The sequence below is a fragment of the Triplophysa rosa genome, linkage group LG19, assembly GCF_024868665.1.
Source record: "Triplophysa rosa linkage group LG19, Trosa_1v2, whole genome shotgun sequence".
Taxonomy (NCBI): Eukaryota; Metazoa; Chordata; class Actinopteri; order Cypriniformes; family Nemacheilidae; genus Triplophysa; species Triplophysa rosa.
This window is the reverse complement of record NC_079908.1, coordinates 7539994-7561031: the sequence shown is the minus strand read 5'-3', so window position 1 is coordinate 7561031 and position 21038 is coordinate 7539994. Positions and strand designations below refer to the sequence as shown.

The 21038-nt window shown below is 38.3% G+C and overlaps 3 protein-coding genes across 5 annotated transcripts; all 3 read right to left on the bottom strand.

Moving 5' to 3' along the window:
- Positions 1-235: 235 nt before the first annotated feature.
- Positions 236-5047, bottom strand: LOC130570196 (mitochondrial fission factor). Of its 3 annotated transcripts, none has more exons than XM_057360371.1 (8): positions 5022-5047; positions 4174-4395; positions 3747-3856; positions 3522-3616; positions 1930-2109; positions 1562-1627; positions 976-1051; positions 236-836 (listed from the first exon to the last, which is right to left on the bottom strand). In XM_057360371.1, exons 2-8 carry the CDS (start codon positions 4376-4378, stop codon positions 705-707), a joined length of 864 nt encoding a protein of 287 aa, XP_057216354.1. In that variant the 5' UTR covers positions 4379-4395; positions 5022-5047; the 3' UTR covers positions 236-704. The 3 variants fall into 3 exon arrangements, with proteins under 3 accessions (XP_057216354.1, XP_057216353.1, XP_057216356.1); XM_057360370.1 differs by lacking the exon at positions 5022-5047 and adding an exon at positions 4842-4997; XM_057360373.1 differs by lacking the exons at positions 1930-2109; positions 5022-5047 and adding an exon at positions 4842-4998.
- A 338-nt stretch (positions 5048-5385) lies between these two features.
- On the bottom strand, positions 5386-11419 carry LOC130570706 (transmembrane gamma-carboxyglutamic acid protein 3). Its single transcript, XM_057361102.1, has 4 exons — positions 11354-11419; positions 10433-10478; positions 9179-9339; positions 5386-9092 (listed from the first exon to the last, which is right to left on the bottom strand). The coding sequence occupies exons 1-4, from the start codon at positions 11354-11356 to the stop codon at positions 8541-8543; spliced, it is 762 nt and encodes a 253-aa protein (XP_057217085.1). The 5' UTR covers positions 11357-11419; the 3' UTR covers positions 5386-8540.
- Positions 11420-12512: 1093 nt separating this feature from the next.
- On the bottom strand, positions 12513-14877 carry ripply1 (ripply transcriptional repressor 1). Its single transcript, XM_057360730.1, has 4 exons — positions 14718-14877; positions 14320-14398; positions 13589-13662; positions 12513-13374 (listed from the first exon to the last, which is right to left on the bottom strand). Exons 1-4 carry the CDS (start codon positions 14780-14782, stop codon positions 13173-13175), a joined length of 420 nt encoding a protein of 139 aa, XP_057216713.1. The 5' UTR covers positions 14783-14877; the 3' UTR covers positions 12513-13172.
- Between the last annotated feature and the right edge of the window lie 6161 nt (positions 14878-21038).

Below are 21038 nucleotides of genomic sequence, written 5' to 3'. Positions count from 1 at the left end.
TGACAAAATTTGTCTTTGATGTGTTTCATTATGCGTATCTTGTTCAGCCTGTCACCTAGGCTGAAAATAATGTTAAACAGCTAATCTGGCATTGTTTTGGTCTACCTTTGGTAATGCCGCCTTTCAGTTACTGTACTTCTAAAATCCATTCCACTGTGGAAGTAAAATCCGATGTGATGTGATGCCATTTAATGTTAATATTTCACAGAAATGAAACAAACAACAACAATGTATAACAATATTTATTTGAAATATACATCACGCATCAGGTTTACACCTTATTAGGTGCAAAAAAGTAAACTCATGATATTTCTAACATAACTTACAGAAAATCCAATATCTGCAGTTTTTAACACGCTTGGCACATGCTCACCAGCTACTACAAAGATCGATGAAAACAGCCAGAGACTTCAATACCGAACATGACTGATATGCCACTTCTACACCACATTTCCATCAGTGCTTCACATCACAACTGTGATTATATGACAATACAAAAACTTTTCAGCCTCTTTAAATGAATTTTACAGTGCTCTACATGGGGGGTTTCTAGGCCATCCATGCACTATAACTGGGTCGGCTCACTGCCAAGACACAAATATCTCCCACTTACTACTTTCCAGGACAGAAAAAGCGCTGCTGTATAAAATATGAGTAGAGCCGTGTGTTTATAGTGTTATGGAGGACGTCTGCAGTGTGAGCCGTCATCTACGCATCCACAGCCAGCCGTTGATCAGGCAGGCAGACGCCAGCAGAGAGAACAGCACCAGCTCCGTCTGTCTGCGCTCTGCGTTTTGTCTGTCTAGACATGCTATCCGTCTGCTCATCTTCACCACCTGAACCAATCAAATCAGACGAACAAGCTTAGAAATCAAAAGTCCTACAGGTTTAAAATGACGGCGAGTAACGGATGAGTGGATTTTCATTTGGAGGCGAACTATACCTCAGCGGGGATGATATTCTAAAAGCACTGACCTGTCTGCGGAGCACCATAAATTCAACAGCAGTTCCTGTGTCGTCCTCTGGGCTGAGCCAGTACTCCTGTGATGCACTGTAAAGAAAGACCAAGATTAGCATTACCATACATGGCACCTGTCCACTGAAAGGTACTTAAGAGATCCGTTTATCATTTATTCACCCTCGTGTCTCATTTCAAACCTGTATGAACACAAAAGAAGATATTTTGAAGAATGTCGTAACCAAACAAACCGAAAAAAAAAGGAAGACTTCCATTATATGGACACAAAACCACTAAGACGTTTCTCAAAATATCTTCTTTTGTGTTCTACAGAAGAAAGGGTCATATACAGGTTTTGATTGACATGAGATTGAATAAATGATGATAGAATTTTTATTTTGGGGTGAAATATCCCTTTAGTGTCCCACCCTAACCTAACATCCCTGGTTTACCTGCTTTAAAGGGCACGACAACCATTTACAGCGACAATTCATGTGCCCTTACTATAACACACTACTACTGCTTCACTCTTAGGGCTCTGACAAGAAGTGTTCTGCTAAACGTGTTACTGAATAACCAACAGCATACATGAGCCACGATCACCTTGTCCTGCTCTGGTCAGGTTGAACTTCCACAGCCTGGGAGGGGCGGTTTTCTGAGTAACCGAACCTTAAAACACAAGAGACACCAGAAACCCCAGTAGGCAGTATTGAACGTGGTTTCTTGAACAAATCCACTCAAAGTTAGTAAGAAGCGAGAACTAAAAGCCCAAATAAGCATGAAACCTCTGTTTAAGAGGTGCTTGTTAGAAAGCAATTCACCAGCTAAAGCAGAAGGTTTTAAAGCATCATTTCAGGTTAATTCGAGCGACACATATAGGGATAGGTCAGCTCAAGCTGGTTAACAGTCTACAGCCCACAGCAGCAGGAAGAGGACAGGGAGGGAGGGGTGCTGAGGATCTTCTGGGTCACCTGGAGGAGTATTTACTGGTGACAGTCTGGAGGATTTTCTGAGAAGCCTGCTGGCCCAGCTCCTTGGCGGCCTGCAGGACGCTCTGTGGGGAGAGCAGGTTGGGTGGGATGGACGGGAGTCCCTGGGGCTTTGGTGGGGACGGGTCTGAGTCTACAGCAGGGGGACGTCCAACACGGCGGCTATTATGGACAGATCGAAGGAAGGTACGAACATATGGCACCATCACTGTCATTTAAAAAATCCAAACCAATGCAAGTACAATGCAATCTCTATATTAGTGCTGGGTAAAGCAGCACCCCCTGAAGGGTTAAGGCGGTATTGCAGGGGGCCTGTTTAAGGCTACAGTAAAATGGTAAATATTCAATAAAAAATGTTATGAATTTTGCTGCATTTTTGCTAACGGACTGTGTAGCTCCTGTTACACACTTTCATGTAATTTGTCAATTGTATGTAGTGTTAGAAATTACAAATACAATATAACAATATAATTATATTTTTATTATTATATGTTTAGCAAATTTAGAAAAGAAAAAAATACTGTAGTACACTATAGCATATAGTATAATTTAGTATACATATAATTACTGTATATTAGTATTTAGTGGCATTATCATAGTAAATTGAACTGTAGTATACTTACTATAGCGATGTTCAGAAATATTTAAGCATTATTTAGACATTTTACTGCAGTTTACTATAGTAAAAATACAGTATACTACAGTACTTTTTATGTGGGGTTGCACATAATTCACATACAAACTGGTAATCAATCTCGATTTTTTCAAGAGACTTTATTGTGTACAGTATATGTTTACTATACCAAGAAAAAATAGAATATGACCCCTTTGATATTTGAGAAGCTCTGCTCTATATGATTGTGTCAGAGACTTTGACTATAAGCAACATGCTTCTTGAGATTTTGTAAAAACCTAAGTGATTTTTTCATGCAATATTCTGGTGCTTCCAAATAAAAACTGAAGTGATGTGGGTTTTGAGACCACAAATCTTCCTCTTCTGCCACCTCGTGGAGGCTTAGCATTTAGCATGGAGCCTGGGTAAAATATAACAGCGACAGTTTAAGATTATAGACCATGCAAGTGCATCAAACATATGTATCTATGGGTATCTATGGAAGAAGCATGCAGCTCATCTGTCATTCATTTAAACTAAATAGTGTCCACGATTGAATACATTTGTTATGTGAATATGTCTATATATTTACAATGTGTATATGTGCCTAAATGTGTTATGTGTATTACAATGTGCACAAAAGAGAGAGCTTAAAAAATTTGTTGTACAATGACAACAAAAAGTATTCTCTTCTGTATTCATATCGTACAAAAAAAAATCTTAAATCATAGTCACCCGAATTTACGTTAATGCATTCAGAAGCTTGTGAAAATGCAACTTTGACAGTATCCAAGATAATATATTTGCTAAATGTGTTCCCACACTATAACTTGGCACAGGTACATTTTTGAAGCATCTTGTGCTGTGGTATGGGGCAAATCACCCAGATATACAAAATGAAGATGTCAGATTCATTGTATACACCTCAACACTTTAAATAGACAGTAAATGTTGGACTTACGGAGACTGTGAGTGGAGTGCCTGTTTAGGGTGTGTGGGGGTTCCAGGTGGGGTCCGACCAAAGGCCTGGTCACTATAAGACCTACGGAGTGGACTCTGTCCAACATTATACAAAGATGTAATAAACTGTTCAGCCTACATGATCAACTACATAAAACATCAAAGAATGGCAAGCAACTGACAACACATTTGCTTGACACGTGTACTTCAGTTCATGTTTCACTACCTGAACAGGCTCTCTCAGGTACGCCTCTCTGTCCCATGAGCCATGCTGCAGGTCCCACATGGATGAGGAGTGTTTGGAGAAGAGAGGCCGTGGACTCAGGTCAGGAACATCTGTGGAAAAGATCATCAAGGCATTTAAGATGAAACATGCTGTCAAAAGCATCAGCATATCAATCACACTATAGACGGGTTCATCGCCCGAAGTTAACTTCTGGTCTATGTGTTTGGTTTTAAAGACATTTAATTTATATTTCATTTATGATAGTATTCATTGATATGAATGTTGGATTGTATACGAATTGTATTCAATTAAATTAAAACTACTCAGCACTTAAGCCTATTGGTTCTTTGAGGAGGTCTACCGGAAGTTAAGTTTAGGCCACATAACGTTTGTTTATGTTGTTGCCGCTGAAACACTTTGTATACACCTGTTAAGGCCAGTCTGTCTGGTATGTGCATGCTGTAGGCTGCAGGTAGACTTTCAGATGTCAGGTCTGCAGACTCGTGCTTATGAACCGCCGGTCCGAACCGCAGCCTCTCGGGCACGCGCATCTTCTGGCTGATGACCTCGGTGAAGTACTGGTCACGCTCACGCAACGGCGGACCGTCACCAAAATACCCCGGAGATGCCATAACTGTACCTGCACTACCTGAGGAGGAATAAATATGACGTCTTACTAGAAAATATAAAGGCATATAGGTCTTTTTGCTAAAGACGAGGACATCACAGACTGACCCCATCACTGTCCAACAGCAAATGTTAAGCTGCTTTACGTAAGCAAAGCAACACAACAATGTAATGGATATACAAATTTACCGTGGAACGTTAATTGTAATAATTTGACGAGAGAAATGGACTATAAAGTAACACATATTGTGTTTATAATTTGCTTGCTGTTAAAAAAATGAACCGAGAGAGTGAGTGACCAGTTTTTGTACCCGGACACAAGACAAGATCGACTCAAGATCATCCAGTTTTGATCTAAAGTCGCTTTATAGTTATGCAAGACATTACACGTTTCTATAAAGCTGTACATAGACCTGAACAAACAAAAACCTGTCGATAAACGTTCATCGGCTACATTTATCAACTCACGCATAACACATGGTTATAAAACCCACGACTTTGTTTCAACAGTTCAGTTTCGCTTCTTCTACGCGTATTTATACATCTCTAATGTTACATTATCCCATCGTTTAAAAGGCCGTTACAATTGCTGTTCGCAGTAACAAAACACTTATCAAACTTGAGCTTCAACAAAACTGCTCAACTCACCTCCTGTCAGCTTACGTCGACTGACGTATGGGACGTCATATGACACCGGAGTAAAGAAGCGAGGTGGGCGGGGCCTGCTATTTATTTTAAAGGTGCCGCGAGGATTATTTATTTATTTGAACAAGAGTTGACATATAAAATGTACTAAAAATAACACGTATCATTATGAAAGCTAATGTTAAAGAACCTGACAGGAAACATAGAATATCTTTAAACCAATTAGAGGAGGCTCTCTGCAAATCCCAGCCAATGGCGTGAGTTAGCGGCGGAACTAACTTTTTGTTAGACAAACATGTTCGCAAAATTCAAATAATTAATAAGATTCATATTGTTAATTAAAATAAACAGGACACGTGTTTACAGGAATGTATTTTTTATTAGCCTTCCACTAACATCAGCGCTCTCACAAAAGAAAATTGGCACTTGAAATGTTAAATTAAAAGTGTAAACATGGGAATGGGGTGAAAAACAATTTAGAAGTAATATATGCTTGAATTAAATCATGTTAAAAGGTTGTTTTACCTCTTAAATGATCAATAATCGGGATATTTTGGCCAAGTCAAGATAACTTCATATTTCTGAGCAAAATATAAACAATCACAACACTGTATTTAATGCAATTATCCAGAGATGATGGTTATTGTAGATTAAATAAATGTCAGAATAAGCATAAAAGCATATTTGTAACAAATCAAAGAAGAATGTTTGACTCATTGGAAGCTCTGTCAGGATCACGGTTAGGATCCATACGATTATGTAAGGAAAAAACAGATTTGTTATGGAACCAAACACTATTTTAAATGTTTTTAAAGTCAATGATCTTTATAAATATAAACTATAAAAGCACTAAAGAGCACGTAATTGTCTTAGGGTGAGATATTTTACTAATGCTTTAACAAGTGTTTGACAAAAAGCACTAAACATGATTGAAAGTGAGCTGTGTTCTGTATTCAATCTTTATATGAGCAATTATTTAACAGAATGTGACAAAATAATATGATGAAAAATCATGCGTCAGTTTACTATTGACTATGTGCGTGTCACAGATCTGATTATATGTATTGTATATTCAAACTAAAAGAATATTCGAGTATATCATATCAATTTGGTACAGGATTGCCATGATGCCTATGACGAGGGACATTTGATACAGTGCATACACAAAAGTACAATTGTGTTATTATGAATTGCAGATTAACAGAACTTCTTATGTTGATCAAATTGGTCTAAGCAGTAATAGAGATTTGACATAAACAGAGCCACAGTGAACAATATATTTAAATGAAAAACTATGTAAAATGCATATTACGTAAAATCATGCAGTTTGGCTTTGAAGAAAAACAATGGTTTTGGTATTGTATATAACACATTTAGCATATAAACCATAAAGTATGTGGCTTCTGTGGCACATTCTTCATAGGTGCTGGCAACAGGCATGTGAACACATCACATATACACACACATATTCTCCAACACATACAATTTTCTTTCAGTCTAAAATATAGATAAACCACCTACATCCAGATCTTGCTACCTCTGAAATAGTGTGACATTAAACATTAGACACAGTCACACACAGCCCTCCAGTCCAGCCCACCTCTCAACACTCATCATCCGCTGAAGATCTGAGTTGTCTCTGCTATCAGTCTTTAACAACAACCAACCCTGAACCTGATCCGCAGTTTATACCAGCCTCTGTCAATACAATGTCGAAGCAGGGTGCTCCATCAATGCAAAAGACAGCCCGTCAGGGCATTGTGGGATTGATCATTGGGACATGAGCAGAGACACAATCCAAGTCAACGGTTTGTCTACACAGCTACATTTTCCCATCATCGAAGATCTTTGAGTATACGCAAGGTCATCCGACCCTACTGTGCTTGTTTTTGTATTCAATCCATTCTGATTGTTTGGATGATAGTGTTTGGTTAAGTTAAGGACCTTTTTTGTACAATTAGCATTTTGTAATACAGCACAATTACATTAAGGCTCTGTCAGTTTTAGTGCTTCACCCAACACTTTTACAATATCAGTCTCGCATGTAATACTGCGATATTGTTTAGTTACAATACCGCTATCTTTCGACGCATCCCGGTCACTCAAAGGTTGGCAGTGTGAGAGATTATTAACACGTTTACTGCAACGTCAGCAGTTCGTTGGTTTTAACCTGAGCTGGAAAACACGATTTAGCCGCACGTTACAAACGGGCAGTTTGGTTGACTAGTTTGAGCACAAGCAAAACATCACACGCAGAGAGACAGTGGGGGTTAACACAAAGTGAAAACAAGCAGCATTATAGTACAGTATAGCACCCGGTGATGTCTAAAACTACACAAAACTATACAAATTCGCACAGTTTCTTAAGCAGTTGTAAAAAACAAAGAGAAAAGACATTGTAAACAGTCGAGGGGAGAAGAAAACGGGAATTCGAAGGCCTGGAATGTTGTATTATCCACGATTGGGGAGGGTTTTTGTGCATTTGTGTTTTGGGAGAGAGTGATTGTGTGAGCACAGCATTTGAGGTAAAATCTCTCAATAACTGTAGGCAGCTTGGAACTGCTAAGCAGACTATTTGATTAACTATTTGTACATGTATCTAAGGCCTAAATACTGAGTTTTTGTTTTCAGAGGTAAAAAACATAGAAGCGTGTAACATTCTGTTTAAATTTCTGTGTTTGTGTCTATACTGTAAACAAGCAGATTGTGTGCATACGTGTAAGAGTGCATCTTTGACAAAACAGGTGATTTCACATATATGCGATTTAGCTTGTCGTACTTACAATCTACATCATGTGATAGTTTATTACTAATTCTAAGGACTTCTCTGTCGCCATGTTTTTAGACATACTGCTGGTATAAGAATTCACAGGGTTTATGTTTCTCGGAAATCAACTCGGCCTTAAACAACTGACTTCACACATTGATGGTAATGTGATGATCATCCAATTTACGTTTTTCTTACATCGTGTAGTCACAGACTGTCTGGTCATTCCTAGGACATACCAATTCGATTTGGCACATCATCCTGTTTTTCCCACACGCTTTTTTTTTGGCTAGCAGACTCTGAAGCTTGATACCCGACAATGCGATTATGATTCCGCGCACAGGAACTTGGCATCTCCCATCGAGGGATGGATCTATTTCTCGCTTACTTTTATACAGCGTCTTTCTAAAGGGTAGCAGCCGAGTCATGCATTGTGCCGTGAAAGCTCAAGCGAAGCAAAAAGGTGCGCGGAATGAAGATATTTGTTGTGCGAAGAAAACGTGAAGGCAGGAGTCTAGAGGACACCTTGCATACATCAACTCTAGAATGCAAATTTATAAAACACAACCATGTTACCAGAGCAGTCCACGTGTTGACCGACAACACAAGGCAACCGCTTATGACTCGGGAGGTCAAAACTTGCACACTCCCTTCTGAGTGAGACCCACATTAGGATAAGTGCTTGGGAACTAGTGCATCACATCAAATGTTCCCTAACGTTTAGTGGCGAGACAAACTGTTGTGTCACTTTTCTCTCACTTTTCTAAAACAATCTCCTCATATTTAGGCGGCGGATCGCTGTAGGGGGCAGTAGTCTCATCGCTGCTGCTCTCTAAGTGGCCGGTAACTTCTTCATAGGAGGGTGGTGGGGTGGCCCCAGACAAGTGGGATGCCACAGACAAAGATGAATCTTGTACGTACAGGGAGCGATTGTTCTGGGTGTGGTTACTGGGATGATGGGCATCCTGGGACGAGACAGAAGCTCCACCCCTCTCCACACCACTGACCACCACACTGGGCCTCTCGTTGCCATGAGAGTTCTCTGAATGCGAGGGTGGGTCGCGATGCACCAGGATGCGTGGAAGGCTGCGGGTGTTGCGGTTAGCCAAATAGCGATTCTGGGTGTAAGCCGGACGTCGTCGCGTGGCTTTCTGCAGCTGACAGCGCCAGATAAGGAAGAGCCCGATGATGATGAGAAGAGCCACGCCGAGGAGCGGCACCACCATGTACACAGTGTCCGGACGATCTGAGCGTGAATCAGCGCTGCTGTTCACTGTGTAGATGCTGCGTTTCTTCCAGAACTCCATCTGAGAAAGAAGGTCAACTTTAGCCAAGATTGAAATCATAGTAAAAAAGTTGTGCCATCGGAGGCGCAAGTAATGCAAAAAATTACCGTTCGCTCCTTGTTTTCAAACACTTCATTGGCCTCCTCAAAGCTGCAGCTCTCCTGAACACACTCCCTCTCAATGTTGCCCTGCCGAAACTCCTCCAAGAAGCCATTAGCACGTGGAAAACGTTTGAGGAGAGAGTTTGCATCCTTTCCATCCAGGAACGCTGAGACAGAAAGACATCTTTGTGATTTACTGAAGAAAAAGGTGTTATCACAGCAAACAACGTACAGTTACATTCATAACATGTTCTTGAAGAGATTCTCTGTGTTTGTTTCTGTTAGTGTATGTGTAGTATCTGGCTTTCCCAGAGTCTTTTAAAAAGATAAACTCTACAATCAAGATACATGCCATGTCTATACATTTTTCGATTACTTTTAACAATGGGCAATTCCATGCAAATGTTAACCTTAAAATGAAAAAATTTAGTTTTTACCAACGGTTTACATCATACTGATAGGTCAGATGTCAATATTTGCTGGTTTAAATACCCATGTGAAGTCTCTCCTAAAGTTTTTAAAGCATTTTTTGTGTAAAGCGTAGTTTTCCACAGTAAGGTAAATAAACTGTCATATCCATAATGGTCCAGATTCCTCATAAATGGGCACATTAAAATAAAACATCTATTTGTTGTGTACTATCGCTGCTGGTTTGTACATTTTAACTCACAGAAATCCTACAAAGTATGTTGTCTCTTAAAAATGTGCGTCCTCTGTAACATGATTTAAAAAAAAATAAAAAACTCATAAACAGACTGATGTTCTTCTGATATCTGGACTCTACCATCAGGGGATTGGTAAAATATAAACAGATGATTCAATATACTGGTAATAAATACTTTTTCTGAGAATTTATTTTCAGGTTTTGACTGAAAATGTCACATCCATAACACTGGAATTGCCCAATTATACATTTTTTTGTCATTATTCTCAGGATAATTCTCCATCCATTCATCGTTCTCATGAAACCTTATTAATATTCTAGGATTAATATCCTAATTTCATGAGGTTCTTTCAAAGTTAAAATAAGTGCAGCACAGTTGAAGGCCTGAGGGTCTAAAGGAACCCAAAAAGATGTGACACATCAAGGTTTATGACATTTAACAAGGCTATTTTTATTTCATAGTCAGAAATCTTTAAGGACTTTAAGGTTCATATCTTAGCGATACTAATGATAATATGCCCTATACTTTTTGACAAAGAGCTGGACAACAGAAGTAAATGAGAGATATTATACAGTATGGATGATATGGTCTTTACCTGCAGCCATGCTACCACTAGAGAACTTAATCTGAGGTATTTTGACCTGGAAAGATGAGAAAACACAATTGTCTTTTCTTAAGCATATATCATGTCTAATTTTCATTTGTCTCTAAATGATTGTTGGTAACTTTGTATTATCAATTGACCTGTGGTTTAACAAAACAACAGATTAAAACAGTCCAACAAAATAACTTCAGTGGCTTAAACATTATTTCCAAACACTTTTATAAGAGTAACAGGCTTCCCCCCCCCCCTCAAACCACAGAACATTGAATGTTGCCATCTGTTAGCTGATATCTAGCTGTACATATCTATGTAAGCTACTGCACGTAAAAGATCCGCTGACAGGGATGGAGGAGGGGCGGGGGAGGAGGTTCCCATAGTAACGGAGCGGGTAGATAGAAAGATGCACGAGCTAAATTTATATCACTTGAGCTCACTTCTTAACCAATTCATTTAATTCACTAGTTAGTATCGTTTAAAAATATACGACCACCATACCTCTACGTTTATTAACAATAAAACTACATATATTTAAAAACACACGATGCAACTGTGACTAAAGAGAAACAACGAGAAAACATTAAAGCATAGATAAATCCTGTCGACTTTTAAGTGTGACTGGATTTTCGCCGGCTTGAAAAAAGTGTGACGGGAAATAATGACAAAATAATGTACTGTAATTACAGTTTCTAAAGATCGCTAGCTTCCTTAAAAGTACATAAAATATGAATCAGATACATTCGGTCTGAGCAGCTGAATGTAGTCCTTAGAGGGCTTTCTTGTGTTCTTAAAAATGCACATTTGGAAAACGCGACGATGGTCGTGTAATGATATTTTTAGTTGTCGTAGAACTAAAACAAAACAACGTGTATGTTTCTCACTCGGGGGAAGATACAAATAAATAACAAAGCCTACCATCCAGGCTGTTGCAATTGCTAGTCCATTTCCATCCCTGTTTCCAACAAGGGAGCACCCACATGAGTCACAGATGTCGTTTGACTGATAAGTGGATGGACCAATGGGAGCCACGGATTTTCCCCGATCGTCCAATGAAATCCAGTGATGATTACGTACACGCAAAATCAGCTTCTTTGGGGAATGGGGGAAAATAAACTGGGTACTGTAGTTTGTGTGTGCGCACGTCTACAGCTCTCCGAGGTTATTTCAAGAAGCATTTGCCCATGTATTCCTAGTCTATATTTGTTTTATTCTTATCGGCATGAACGTGGAGCAAAAACACCAAATTAAATTTTATTAGAGAAAGACTATGATATAAAAATAGAGTCACGGGTCCCTCGTGATGCCGCGCCTTGTGTTAAAAGACAACATTACCCATAAGTCTGAACGCTCATTTTCACGCGTTCCTCACTGGAATCTTTAAAGCATTGTTTATTTATTTATTACTATTAGTTATTAATTAACATGTCCGACAGTTGCAATTAAAAAATAAATCAAATTTTATTACATTTTCTCAAATTAAAATATTTGCTAAATGTAAGGCTGCCTTCATGTGCTCTCGGAAATTCGATAATTCCCACTTCAACCCGGAAGTAACATCTGGATTTAGTAACATTAAAATGGAATTTTCGAATTTCCGAGAGCACATGAAGGCAGCACAAGACTTAGTCCCAGACTAAAATAAAAGTTTGAGCTGTCTTAACTGAAAATAAATGGCCCTGATATCTTAAAATTTGTAATATCCATTGTTATCTCATGCACACTTGTAATATTTTTATCTAAGGTATTTTAAGAAAAGCGACTTAAACATCCTAATTTAACTAAGGCATAGTCCTGGCTTAAGCTAAACCTTGTCTGCGAAACTGGGCCTGTACCTTTTTAATGTTTTTTTTCTATAAGGAACTGTTAATTTTCATTTATATTTATTATTTTAACAGGTGCAGTTATCCAAAGCGACTTACAAATAAGTAAACATTGAACATTTCGAGTCTACAAATGAGAAAGTATACAAAACTATGTTTCCAAGCAGGAACAGAGTTAAAGATATAGAGAACAGAGCAGCATAATTGAGAAAGGTGTTTTTTAATATTGTTAACAACATTAAACAATAGGAAACTTTTTTAATTGTCTATTCATAGAGCTAATAAAACCAACCAATTAGGTATTTGTTGATTGTGACTTTCCAAATCTTCAGACTCTCTTAAGAGGACATTGTCATTGTCCTTTATCAAACCTCTTTTCTTTGAAACCTGGACAAACAGCAGACCCTCTTCTAGCCAAAAGATAGGGTCTGACAACATCAAAGAAACATGAGTCAGTTAAAAAAAGACATTTATCTGAAGCCCAAAAAATAACTAAATACAAGGTTTGCACTCATTTAAATAGATTTTATTTTAACCCAATAGTAAAAAAGTAGAAAATCTGGCATAAATACATATATACACAAAAGTCATAAGTTAAGCATGTGAATAATAGAATACAAATAGACTTTTATGTACAAAAAAGAAAAGGCAAGAACCCTGAGATACATCTGAAACAACACTTCCCAATGTGGGAATGCACTTTGCTGTTCCCAACAAGAATTACTTATATGCAAGACTTATCTGTTCTGTTTTGAGAGAAAAAAAGATGTCCACACACTGAATTATTAATGCATTGACTTCTCTGGGAGCATATAAAGTGGTTTTATCCAGTGACTATATTGAGTTTGTGAACTTCTCAGCATCCTAAAATCACAGAACCGTACAGTTATATAAACAAGGATGAATTTGAAGACTCAGTTGTAGCTGGTGAAGTGTCCGTTAAGTTTAAGACACTCTTCATTGTCGCTGTCTTCATCGTCCTCACAGCTGTCTTCCTCATCTTCGCTGTCCGACTCATCATAAAAGTTGATGGTGGCCTGCACGGGGAAATTTCTGAGCAGAGCTTCGCCATCGCTGAAGAGGTAGTCAAAAGACTTTGATCTGGGCCAGTAAAGCCTAAAACACAAATAAAAAACACTGTTATTATAATGTTTCATCAAAACTAACATTAACGAGCAATTTGAAAATCGTAAAACACACAAGCGCTTGGGTGCAAATGAGGTTTTCACCATTAAAATAAGCCTTATTTGAAAATAATTAGTCTTTAATGGTTTGGATTAAATCACATTGCAAAACAAAACCATTGCACAACCAAAATAAAAGTACTGACCTGACAGGGTGCTGGAAAGACTGCGTTTTGCCATCTGTTGCAGTGTTGCCGTGTACTTCTGGCCTGGCGTAAGGCTGTAAAGAGTGAGAAAAGACGTGTAAGACCACATGTACAAAACGCAAACCGTCAAACAACGCTTCCTGTCCGCTGTTTATGAGGTGATATCCCTGCCAGCTTCGTGGGTGCATAACACCGAGGGCAGGATGCGAAAGCTGTGACATGGAGGGTGTCAGGCTAAAGTGTTTGTGGGAAACAGATTCCAACTGCCTCCCCAAACCTAGAGGTGTCTACTTAAATCTTGGCAAGCGTGCGCTTGCTCTCTGGGAGCTGTTTTTCCCTACACCTCGTCTCCGGGCACAGGCTCAGCGTTCACACTCGGACAGTGGTGCCATATGGCAGAATGTCTCTGGTGCTGCAGTTGCTCTCAGCCTTACTATGCGTCAATGCGTGGCTCGGTGTCAATGAAACAGCTTGACGGTCACACCTTCTGCTCGGGCGTAGCGGGCCTAATGCTCACCACATGCCTGTCTGACGCTTTCAAGTTACCTGCTGCTGGCTTTATTGATCTCTATGAGTCACCATATCATTTTGTTGAGATTCAAATTTACATAGTGTAAATTGCACATTCTCACAGGTGCTGTTATTAGCTGTGGACTGATGAATTGTGTGTTTTTTGACTTCAATAACGCTGAGATTCCATTTGCAACCGCAAAGGTGGGAAAAAAACGTACACAAGCCAGCTTCATTCTCCGGCATTCAGTTTGTGCATCCTTTCTGGTCACGAGCCACGGTCTCCACAGGGAAGCTGGGCTGTGAAACAGACACGAGCAACATGGTCAGTGTCAATCAAACGATCACGTAAAAAACTTGCGAATAAAATGTACGAATATTATAGACAAACATTTCACACAAAAATGTAATATCCTACATAAATTTACGACCACACAAATAAGATCATACAAACCATTTTATTTTAATATGCTAATACGCATCGTCATTCAGGTGCATGTTACAATATATCGCAGTTTATTGTAGGCTACCTGTGTGCTTTTAACTTGTAATTTACCAAAGCTCATTGATAAAATTATATTACATAACAAACAGAAAAGATGGAGTAGGTAAGGCTCACCTGCTGTTTGGCTGCTGCATCTTCATTGTGTTAGAAAGAGGAGCGGCAAAACACACAGAATTCATGTCTGTTTTCGTGGGCTGATAGTCCCAAATAGTCCTGGTTTGGAAGATCTCCCTCCGAGCGATGGTCCTGTTGCTGGAAGATGAGCCGCTTTCCTCCGCAGTGAAGTGAATGAATGAAGCGGAGTCGCTCTCCGGGTTTATATTAAGTTGGAGCCGCAGGGGCGGAGGCAGAACGCTGGTGCCAATGCCAAATGACTTCAGCTTTTTTAGGAGGGGGTTTGGGGAGGCTGTGGTGCTGTTTGCCAAATGATCGGGATAGAGGCTGCTATAGACATTTTGGTGTGAAGTCTTCTCCAGTTGTATAAACAGTGCGCCGCAGCGTGAGGGTGAGAAATCTGGTACCCCGAGGTTATTGCAACAACACAGAGGGGCAAACTTGCACACCATCTGCGAGAAAGACGATGGGGGGGAGACACAGGAGAGGGACCATATATAATGTTTTGAGGCTACGTTAAATTAAGACTGGAAACAATGAAACATTGACAGCAATTTCCATGCTAAAAAACCCCCTAAAAATACCAATTTTAAATGTTGCATTTAAATATCATTAAAACCACGAGCCGTTCACCATTGAAACATTACAAAAATCATTTATGTTAGGCTATTTATATGTATAGAGACCATCGTAATTTCTATTAAAACCAATTGCCACAACTCCCATTATGACACATTATAACCATTGAACCTATGTGTGATATTTTCGATTGTTTCAGCAGGGATACGTCCTAAACACTGTAATAATTTATTTAAAAAGCACAATTGTCTTCTAAAAAGTAGAAACCATCTACTAGTTTCCATTAAAATACCATTATGAACCATTAGCTTTTCCATTAAAACCATTACAAAATTCCTTTTTTGTTGTGTTCTGGGCGTTATTCCAAAATGATTTAATGGTGTTCTATTGCTTCCCATGTTCAAGATAATACCACCAAAAGAAACCATCACATACCAGACACCATTATATTTTCCATTAAAACTAATACAATTCCCATTATAAACATTCAATCTATTAGATTTTCTATTGTGTTTTGGGCATGGTTCTATTGTTTTTTTCAGCAAGTAAGTTTAATTACCGGCTACTTTTCTTTTCTTTACAGTATAATAGCAAAAGGACAAAAATAAAACAAAAACTCATTATACGTAGACTGCTTAAACGTGTTATTCTCCATTTCTAACGTCTATCGCTTCTAACCGACATCATCCACCGATCTGAAGACAGCTCTTAACTCATAAACATACCAGAATCACCAAACCGCCCAAATTAAAAACCGATCTCCGGTCAGTCAGAGCGCCTCGGGCGCTGTTTGTGCTAAAGCACGCGTTCGCACCTCAGCCCGTTAAGAAGGGTGCAAAAAATCTCACTAAGCGAATTTAATGAGGTCCTAATGGGGGCTTGATGGACTCCATTGCTCCATTTGGAGAAGCAAATTTGCGAGACTGCGTCACGCGGACCTCCTGCAGGGCCAGCAAACTGACCCGCGTTAGGCAAAAGGCACAAATGGACAGCGCGAGATAGCGACGTGCTATTACTTCAACATTAGAGATAACGCGTGATGAGATCATCAAATAACGTTAATGAAACTGAAGTGTTTGCGTTACTAATCTAATTACTGAGCAGATGACGAGCAAGTGCACGATCGGCAAAGAAAGATAAATTAAAACATGATAGAGAGAGAGAGAGAGAGAGAGAGACAGAGACAGAGACAGAGACAGAGAGAGAGAGAGAGAGAGAGAGAGAGAGAGAGAGAGATAGATAGATAGATAGATAGATAGATAGATAGATAGATAGATAGATAGATAGATAGATAGATAGATAGATAGATAGATAGATAGATAGATAGATAGATAGATGGCATCGAGGGTGGCAGTAAGAGGCATGTTGTTTATTCTGTTCATTTGGGAGTCTTCTGGCTTATGGGGGTCTGTCTAGTCCCAGTCTGTTTTAACATTTGCTGATCTCAGAGTCTTGGAAACCCCCTGCCACTAAGAGCTCTTAAAAAATCTTCTCCCCCATGGTCAGGAATGTCAGTAATCACCAGCCCTCTTCTCCACATGTCTGACAAATGTGTTTTCTTTAAAGCTAGTCAACACAAATCTTTAATTTAAAACAACATTATCATGATTAGTCTGAGTACGCCATAGCTATCAAATCTCAAAATTTGCAATTCATTATGTTTTTCTTTAAAATGCGGGATAAAATGCTACACACTCACATGGCTTGTATTAAAACATAAGTAGGCCTATGTCACAAAATGTTAGCTGACGACAAAAATTGGCTTTGGTCATAATTTACATTTAAGCAACAGTGTGTCCCACTGGTTTTGAATGATGATGAAGTTATATGTTTTTGAAATATTTTAACAATGCGGTGACCAGCCCATAACCCTTCCCTCAAGCCAAGATTGACTTAATCATTGAATGTTTTGAATGCAGTGAAGTATTTGAGAAGAAATTCCATAACCTTTTCAGATTCACCAACTCTTGCTCTGGATTTACTGGCGAAAGAAGCACAATGCTGTTTAAAGATAAAGAAACAATGAAGAAACATACAGCTGTATACTTTTTAAGCAGATCAGGGTTTTGTTGATCATGTTTTGTTTTTAACTGCATTGTGTCATTAAAAAGACATAACCTGCCTTTTTGTATTGATATAAATATTTTTATATTTATATTTTATTTATCTAGTCAAAGAAACAAGAAAATATGAATTTGAGCTCATTTATTTGAAAATAATTCTAAAAAAAACAAGAACTAATTGACACACATTATAATATGTACTTTTTAAACTTTTTTATCGTAAAATATTAATACATTTTTTTGTATTCTGTTTCCTACTTTCAAAATATACCTGTATTAAAAACAAAACATTAATCTTGCTTTACATGTAAACCAGTCAAAATGCAATATCAGCTCTATGTTGTGTTTTTAAGTTTAATTAACAACCTTCTGTTAAAATAAAGATGGATTTTGGTGAAACTGTTACAGTATAAGGACTATAATTGCATATAGTTTAACTGTTATATCACAAGCATCATTGCCTTTATAGCCCTGTGTTTCACCCCTGGCAAATTACTTAGTGCAATTTCATAACCTACTGGTGTGTGTCTCCTGGAACCAAAGTGTAAATGTTTAATATAGAATTAAAGTTAGAATAAAACACAAATGGTAGGCCTACCTACATGTTGCAAAAAAAAAAGACAGAAACAGTCCCTTTTTCTAACAAGATTTGAGTGGAAATTTCAGTAACACTTGCACGAGTTAACTACATGAATCAACACTGAACTACTTCAAAAGCTGTTCTAAGGCCTACTTAATGTTAATTTAGCAAATACATTTTTAACATCAAAAGTCTGTTAGCATCAGTTAACGCACAGATTATTACAATACATTACAATGAATAATTGTATTTATATTGATTCTATAATTATCAAAAGTCAATGCTGCAAGAATTATTTTGCTTATTGTTAGTTCATGTTAGTAATGTATTAACTAATGTTAATGAATGAAACTTTTGTGTAAAGTGTAATTAAAATGTCTGATTGACTTTCACACGTGAAAGGAACCATAATGTCTGATATTCATATTTCTTATATGCTTTATTTTCTTTCATTGGTCTGTGAATTACACCAAAAGATAGCTTACATTTTTCTCTTTATTTGGTTTCTCTATTAAGTTGGGTTAAAATGACAATTTTTACCGTATGACCTCAGCTCAGGGTCAGAGTGTCCAGTTCTGTTCTATTCCAGTGACCTAGTCATTCTCACGTCTACATAAGCATCACGCCACGGCTCATTTGAGTAGGTGTGCCTGGAGGCACCAGTCCTCACACCTCCACGGATCCATTTCTCCGAGCTCCTCTTTCCATGTCCCAGAACTGACATCAGTGTTCCCACATCGGCATCGATATTCTTATTCAAATCTGATCCACCCAGATGTACATACATCATTTAGGGTGTGTTCACATATGCCATGTTTGGTTCGATTGAAACGAACTCTGGTGCAATAACTGTAAGTGTGGTTCATTTGTGTAACGCTGCCAGAACCCTGGTGCTCACCAAACAATCGGCTCGCGACCGCTGAAAAGATGGGTCTCGGTCCACTTTCAAACTAATTGAAATATGAACGCAACACGGACCAAAGGCATCGAACCGAACCAAAACCAGGAAGTGATAACAATATACGACCCGAAAATCAAGCGATTTGTTCATATAAAAGGAGTGTTTATTAGATATGTGCTTGCGCATGTAACGGAGGAAATCCTGGCGCTGTTATGACTGCTTTAAACACTTCATGAGGTCTTCGCGAGTTACCGGCTTGCTAAAAATACCCTCATATGTGCAGGCATACACTGAGCATGTATAACCCAGCTCACAGCATTGTTTTGGATATCCAGTAAGTTCCGTTTTAAAATATAAATCATAAAAGCTGTCCAATCACGTTGCGACTTTACACGTAAGCTGTTAGGTTCGAAATATTTAGGTTCGCTATTAAAATGCCAGTGTGAACGCTAAGCGAACCAGGACTAAAGTTATTTTTGTATTTTTTGGTCCGGACCAAAAGAACCAAACGAACCGAACTACAAGTATGAACACGCCTTACTTAGTGCACATGTGAATCAATAGCAAAACATCCAGCAGGGGGCACTCCTTTTGTTTGAAACCTTAGTAAGATCACCTTTAAATCTTATGCACACCGTAATTTACATGAAGTAACATTTAAATTAAGTAAGAATTATAGATGCAGATGCAGGTCATGTTGCATAAAATGTCTGGTCCTTCATTCACAGAAATGAGGGTATAGAAGAATCCCAAAGCTGGTATTGGGATCGAAACTATTGATTTTTCTTCTTTTAAATCAGTTAAAAAGTATTTTCGTGTTTTGTTATTTTTAGTTTTAAGGAATCTCAGGCATTTTAAAGTAGCAAAATATGTAGACAATACTGTTTTCGAATCAGAACCACACATAGACAAGACAAATCACAGATAAGATCTATTTAATATTTCTACTTGATATCAATGAGATTACTGAAGAGCCAAAAATCTCACAGTCTCCTATATAATTTTAAAAGAGATCTTGACAATGTCACAAACTCAGCTCAGATTTGCCAATTCTGCAATTAAAAGTCAATGTTATTGAAGATTTCAATATGAACTTGAACATTCCTCATCAAATCTTCCAGAATATTTTACCTCTACAATCTACATTCATTTATTCTACACAATTGTCTCATTTGTTTCTGTTTTTATTTCTTCTATGCAATTTTATGAGAAATATCCGAGACTGAAGTTGATATTTAAATGAAGCATAAAAGAAAACTCCATCAAACCCTGTAAGCTATGAAATAGCAACCTCTGAGCAACAAAAGTTTCCTCTGCATGGGCATCAAACAGCCTTGATTCTCTTGTGTCTCATGTGTCACAGTGGGCCAAGGGATACTGCATATTGGATTCAGAAACTAGTCTGAAGATGATAAAATATTACCTTATCCAGACATACTTTGGTATCCACAGTAACCAAAGGAAAATGAAATGTTTACATTAATCTTCCATTATGAGGATGACCTATGTTCATGGTCAGTGTGTTCGTTTCAGTGACCCAGTTTTTCTCACATAAGCATCACACCTCAGCTCATTTGAGGAGGTGTGTATGGAGACACCAGCCCCCACACCTCCTCGGACACACTTCTCTCACCTTCCTCTGCTCTGTCTGCTGGCACCCAGTTACACAAGACACGCACCACGACCTGCATCCCTGTTCCCACACCAGCACCTAAACACAGATATAGCCTGATAATCTGATCTTATTATTGTAAATTCTTATTTCAATTGGTTGATTATGTATCTGAATGTATCTCTAGTTAATCATTGGCAAGACTTGCAAGAATACCATGTGTTGAGTACTCTATAATAAAGTATATAATGCCTATTATGTGTGTGTGTAGACGGTTTCATCTTAACAACTTAAACAAACGTTCCTGCGCATGCGCACTTTTGTGACGCCCCAGATTAACTTTTGGTACACATTCACCAACAATAGAGTGCCTGTACATTATTTCTGATAACATTAAAAAGAAACCGAGAAGAACCGCTACTTGGCTAAACTTGTCTCTCCAACATTTTGAATTAAGACTGCGATACCAATCTCAACCGCTAGATGTCACTGTACCATACGGTTTGTTTAAATGCGTCAAAACTAAAGGACCCATTCAACAAATTGTTTATTTAATAAAAAGAAAATTCAGCAAATCTCTTATTCA